This window comes from Pterocles gutturalis, unplaced genomic scaffold, assembly GCF_000699245.1.
Source record: "Pterocles gutturalis isolate BGI_N339 unplaced genomic scaffold, ASM69924v1 scaffold18869, whole genome shotgun sequence".
Taxonomy (NCBI): domain Eukaryota; kingdom Metazoa; phylum Chordata; class Aves; order Pterocliformes; family Pteroclidae; genus Pterocles; species Pterocles gutturalis.
The window spans coordinates 20,135-26,217 of record NW_010136153.1 but is presented as its reverse complement, the minus strand read 5'-3'; the positions used below and the strand labels follow the sequence as shown (position 1 = coordinate 26,217).

Sequence of the window (6,083 nt, the reverse complement as noted above, 5' to 3'; positions counted from 1 at the left end):
CCCCGTCTCTTCCCCTGCCACATAGCTCCTTGTGCTCTTTGTGCCCTGCTTCCACAATGGCATGCAGACTGTCACCCTTCTGGGGAGAGAGGAAGCCTGGGAGCCCTGATGGTTGGGCACAAAGTGAGGGTGGTTCAGGAGGCAATCCCCCTCCTCCAGGAGTCAGGCTGCATGTGCCCTGTTGTTGTGTAGAGCAAAATGAAACAAAGCAGCATGAAAACCTAGTCACGGTGTTTTACTGGAGGCCAGCTCCAGGTCAGATGTGTAAGTCTGACATGAGATAGCTCCGTACAAGCTGCTGTGAAAAGATCTTGTGTTGTATTGGGATCAAAAAGTCGCCCTCTTTTCCCCAGTGTTGATGAACTACTCGAAGAGATGAAACCTTAACCTTGGCTCATAAGAACTTCAGAAATGTGGGCCCCAGCTCAGGTCTTTGATTTTGTTTGAACTACTCTTCAGGAGGAAGTGAGGTGCAGATGGTCAGGTTGAACTTCCTTCTTTCCACCCCCACTGTTTCTGTCTTTGTTCTCAAAAAGGAGAAGTCAATCACATAATAACAGGCAAACATGCACTCAGGTGTTTACGTCTGCCTGCCTAGCTGACTGTTTTCCAGCCCTTTCATACAGTATTTCGACGACCTGGAGTGCTTCCTGGTAATGCACTGTAATTCAGCACCCAGCAATTGTTTTGGTTTCACAAAATAGTGTGTTATTTCCTCTTGCTCCTGTCACAGGCTGGGGGACTCTGTGTGTGTTGGCGTGCACCTGCATGATAGAGAGCAAAAGAGCTGTTTGCCATTTCTTCAGCACATGCTGCCATTAATAGAGGAAGCAACTCCATGCCATTGATTCTCCAGGAGTTTTGTTGCTCCTGTTTTTATGGCTGGGAGAAGTTCATGCTGAGTGGGAGGTTGCACTTATCATTTGAGAATTACAAGTCTAGTGAAAAATAATTGAATTCTCCCCCTTCCCTCCCAGCAGCATCCATAGTATTTGTATTCACTGCTGTATGTGCACACAATTCACGCACGGTCTCCTCCTGTTCCTTGTTCCTATTACCAGGGACCAAAATCAGAGAAGAGGAAGCGAAGACGTGGCAGACAAACTGAGGCAGAGAGCGCTGGAGATGAGGAGGTGGAGAAGCAACCTCCACAAGGCCCCATGGAGATAGTCAAAGAGGTGGTGGCAGAAGATGGGACTGTCATGACAATCAAGCAGGTGATCTCTGGACCTGCAGAAGAGGAGAGGCCTGAATCAGAGGAGGAAGAGGAAGATGGAGCCTTGGGCCAGCAAGTGGAGCCATGCGCACGTTCGAATGCCATGCTGGCAGTGAAGCATGGGGTTCTCTATGTGTACGGGGGAATGTTTGAGGTGGGCGATCGCCAGTTCACCCTCAGTGACCTCTACAGCGTTGACCTACATAAGATGGAAGAATGGAAAGTGCTAGTGGAGATGGATCCAGGTGAGCTCTGGTGGTGGGATCTCTCTCTCTGCCTTTAGTGTAGCAACCCTCAGGGTATGCTTTCCAGTGGTGCTGTACTTTAGGAAGAAAAAACCCAACAACTATGGAGTTTCCGCAAGAGGTGATGGTGAGCCTCTGCTTAGTGGTTTGGGTTTTTTGTTTTGTTTTTTTTTTTCTAGACAGGAGAAAGTTTGGGAGTATGTGTTATGTAGTGTCTTATGGTCACTGGTGCTGCAGAAACCTGTCTGGTCCAGAGCTTTGAGATCACTGTAGAGAGTGAGCTCTGGTCTGTCTGTTTTGAAAACCAAGACTTGTAAACAGAGCATCTTTGTTCACTGATGGCAAGTTCTGGCGTGGGAAGTCCTGCTGTGCCATGCTTGTGCACTGGGCAGACAGGGATGTGTGCTCTTGCCTGTCCTCTCCTTCTCAGGGCAGTGAGGGTCTTGGGTACTGCAGAGCATGTGAGCATTAGCTAACATTCTCTGTACCTTAAATGTGTAGTATGTTTGCTGCATGCTCTGACTGCTCTGCTGGGCTGTTCCCAAGCTGGGAAGGCTGGCTCAGGGGATGTGGCAAGCATGGAAGTCAGTTCCCTGAATCCCTGGCTTACATGGTCATTTCATGAGTGTGTTCAGTGGTGCTGCAGAAAGCATTCCCTGAGAGACCTCAGTGAAGATGGATTTGATGGATTTTCTGCTCATCATTGAAAGAAACTGTGGGTCTACCTCAGAGCAACATGGCTGAGTGATTCAGCCCAGGTCGTGTGCGAGGTGCTGTAAAGAGACATTAAAAGAGGGTGCCCCTGCCCTGGAAGCTGACAGTCTGCATTTGTGTTACCAGGAAAAGGGCAGAAAGGAGAGAGTCTTGCTCATGATCATGGAGCTATGAAGTGCTGGGGAGGAGAGCTGACTCTTGTCAGCACCAGCACTAACCAGCTTTTCTTCCACATCTGTTCTGTGCTGTTCACTTTTTTCCGACTCTATTTCATCTCTCCCCACTGCTCCCCATCAGCACCAGGCCCTGTACAGCGGGTGGATCTGCGAGGACAGTGGGTACAGCAGGGCTCTTAAGGAGCACATCTGACCTTGCTGTAGGAGTGGGAAATGGCTTGTTATTCATTTCTTCTATTTCCTTTCTCATCAAAGAAGCACAAGAATGGCTGGAGGAGTCAGAGTCGGATGAAGAGGATGATGATATAGAAGGTGCAGAGGGAGGGGAAGAGGAAGAGGAGAGCTCAGAAGAGGACAGCGAAGATGAGGGAGGTAATGATTAAGATGAATGTTGTCATCATGCTGATATCAAGTGGGTTTTAGTACAGTATGTGCTGGTTCTGCTGCCAGCCTGGAAGGCCTCACTGCCTTCCAGGTGAGTTTTCCAGTGAAAGCAAAGTTTTCATAGAACACTGATCTCAGAGTAGAGGAGAAATTTCTCTGGCTACTCATAGGTTTTTAGGCTATTGCATTTAAACACATCAGCTGAAGAGTAGCCTTGGCTGGGTTGACACATGGAAGAGCAGATTGCCTTCATTAGCTGTTGGTGACCTCTCTTTCTGTCTTCTTCCCGTTGTGTACTAGGAGAGGAGCAGCACCCATGTGTTCAGCCCGATGAAAAGCCTGCAGACTATCTGTCCAGGACGGAGCAGTACTGGATTAAACTAGCCCGCAGCAACATGGGCCCGGACGCCAAGGAGAAGAAGGTGGTGAAAGTGGCACATGCCATGGCAAGGACTTTCTATGAAGATTCAGTCTAGATGTTGTTGAGGCTGTTCCATGAGTGAAAAAACATGATGGGAGCAGTGATTAGCTCCGCTAAACTCAGCCTAATGTGCCAGGCAGTCAGCATGTCCAGAAGACATTCTGGCACTCCAGCGTTTCCCTGCTCCGAGTGCCTCTGGGCTGACCAGTCTCCTGCCTACTTGATGAATGCCCTGCGTATGCTGTTATTCCCCTGGAGGCTGCGAGAGGGTCTTGAGGAACAGGATTGCTGGCCAAGCACTTGTTCTGCTGAGGCTGGCATGTGTAATACTGTCATATTTTTGTTCAAAAGTTGTTTTGAGTCTGTCAAGACAAACCGCACATCACAATGGTTCGCTGGTCCCAAATTCCCTACCCTGACTGGGGCCAGAACATGTCTCCAAGGGTTTCTACAATAAACTTATTTGGTTACATCATCTTGGTTTTCTCAATTAATCCCATCCTAGCTTTTCTACTTCTTTTTCTCCTGCTGTGGAAGAGGGATTGCTGTTCCCGCTGTGAAATACACAAGTAGTGGTCATAAGATGCACCAGCAGCCCTGAGATGTGGCTGCGCTGCCTGGAGAAACCTGGGAATCTTTTCCTACCTTACCTGTGTGAGAGCTGCTGCAACCCGTCATGTATATAACAGTAGAAATCTCTTCCTTTTTCATGTTAGCTGTAGCAGGTTTTGCCTTCACTTGTAGAATCTCCCAGTTCTCTCATGTTGGCCACTTGTAGAATCTCCCAATTCTCTCATTTCTCACATGTTGGCCAAGAAAGCAGTTGTCCTCCAATTGCACTCTTTCACCAGTGAAATGTCCTACCTTGGAACCTGATGGCGTGTTGAGGGAGTGGGCTGAACACTCTCAAACAATTATTATTTTTTTTTTACCCCTGCTTCCTGACTCAGCCCCTCTCAAGGCATCGCTTTCTTTCCAGCAGAGCAGTGCTGTGGTCCATAGGGACAACAGATGGGATGTGTGTCTGTTGCAGCAAACAAGTGATGACTTGAGTTGACACCAGAAGGCACTGCCTGTCCTCGTGCAGAGAAATCCGGCGTGCCATGGGTATTGCTTTGGCAGGGCCATCACCAGGGAACCAGCTCTCAGGAGAGCAGCTTGAGGTTCTGCAAGGCTAATTATAATGTCATAAAGATTAAACAGAGCAGGCTGCCAGTGTGATTTAATTGTCAAGATAAAAACATGTGTGATAGGGGCGTACCTTCCAGGCAAAACAACAGGCAAGAGGTGAAAACAAACCATTTATTGATAACCAAGGAAGGAACCCGTAGTGCTCGCTTGGCTAACAGCACCGCTTGTCCTGTTGTCCTGTCACTTGGCTTAGTTTATAGGACCTTGAGCTTGTTGACATTTGATCCTTTGTGTGTATGAGGTTCACAGCTTTCTGTGCAAAGTTTTGGGGACTCTGCCACCGAGTTGCATTTGCAGATTTTGTTTTAAGAATATTTATTTGTGAAAAATAGTGGGTTTAAAATCACCGCCTGTGTGTGTAGGACTCCATTGCAAAGGCCAAGCCAGACAGGGGAAAACACACTTTTTGCCACATGTACTTTATAATTTTTTGCCTTTTCACATACAGATCTACACCCTGAAATAATTTTTCCCTGAACTGAAGCTGGGTTGCAGCAGTTACAAGAATGAAGGATAGTTTTGTACAGTGCTGCTGCAGCTGTAGGAAAAGACCTTTCTTCTCCCTTCTCCGGTAGCGAGAATGTTGGGTGAGGGAAGTAGATGCATCGGATGAGCTGGAGTGTGTGCAATGATCATCTTCCTTACCCACAGCCGAGCTGTGCAGCACGGACAGGAGATCCAGGCTGGCCGCTGGTGTGTTCTGCTTCAGCACGAATCTCGAGCCAACCTCACCCTATGACAGTTTTAAAAAATTCCTACTTTTCCTTCCTCCCTTAACTTGCCCAAGCCTGTCAGGACATCTAATTAGTCCTTGGGTTTCAATTAAACCCTTCCTCATCGAAATGACATTATTTCTCCTCTCTCCCCTCCCCTGCTGTTGCAGTCTGGATTTTTTTTGTTTTTTCGTTTCTAGCAGTGCTGAGGCTTCATAACTCCTCACAAGGTAAAGAAATGCCACAACAGCCCGGCATCTCTGAAGGATCAGACACTGGAGAGTCCCAACGCTCTCAGAGAATCTGGGTCTCGGGTACAAGCAAACCAGACGCCAGATGGGCTGCTGAGAAGCTGACATGGCACGAGCAGGCGGAGGATTTTTGTATTCCTTCCTTCTTGCCTTCCCCAGGGATGCATTGTCGAACCAGCCCCTCGCTCGCACAGGTGCGGGCTGGCCGGGGGACCCGGGTGTCCCTGGGGGACCTGGGTGTCCCTAAGGAGGACATTTTCCCCATAGCTTTAATGTGTTGTAAGTAGATCTGCATTAATCCAGGGCTCATCAGATACACTGAATTATCTCTGTCTCAGGGCTGCTTCTCAAGAATAGTTCTGGCCTTGGGCAAACGTGAAAAGCCCAGGACTAAGGTAAGTTGCTCAGCTCCCCATGATTAATAAAGGAATTGTTATTTTTAAACATGTGGTTTGGGATCCTATTAATATTTGTCTTTGGCTATCTTTCGTGCTGAACAAACCTTGGTTTTATCCCGTGGAACAAAGAGATGAAAAATCCAAGTGGCATTGGTGTTTGTACGGAACTGGTACGTGGGCAGGAGCAAGTCGGTCACCGGTGTGAAAAAGTCACTTGTGAAATCACTAGTACTTTTATTTGATGGATAATGAGAGGCATTTTGGTGCTGGTTTATGTATCTCTAAATATTGCACTGTGTTTGCATGTTTAACCTTCTGGCAGGACCTTTGTGTCATGCACTTGGATGTACAAAAAACACCTCCTCGAGAGTCTT

General features: G+C 47.8%; 1 protein-coding gene across 1 annotated transcript in view; it reads left to right on the top strand.

Annotated features, from left to right (window-relative positions):
• The window catches only part of KLHDC4 (kelch domain containing 4), a gene marked incomplete at its 5' end in the record, with an annotated part of 24,298 nt that extends 20,674 nt beyond the window's left edge, over nucleotides 1–3,624 (top strand). Inside the window, 3 exon segments of the mRNA XM_010082210.1 lie at nucleotides 1,062–1,461; nucleotides 2,607–2,723; nucleotides 3,036–3,624. Of these exon segments, the coding sequence (XP_010080512.1) occupies nucleotides 1,062–1,461; nucleotides 2,607–2,723; nucleotides 3,036–3,211 (693 nt within the window).
• Between the last annotated feature and the right edge of the window lie 2,459 nt (nucleotides 3,625–6,083).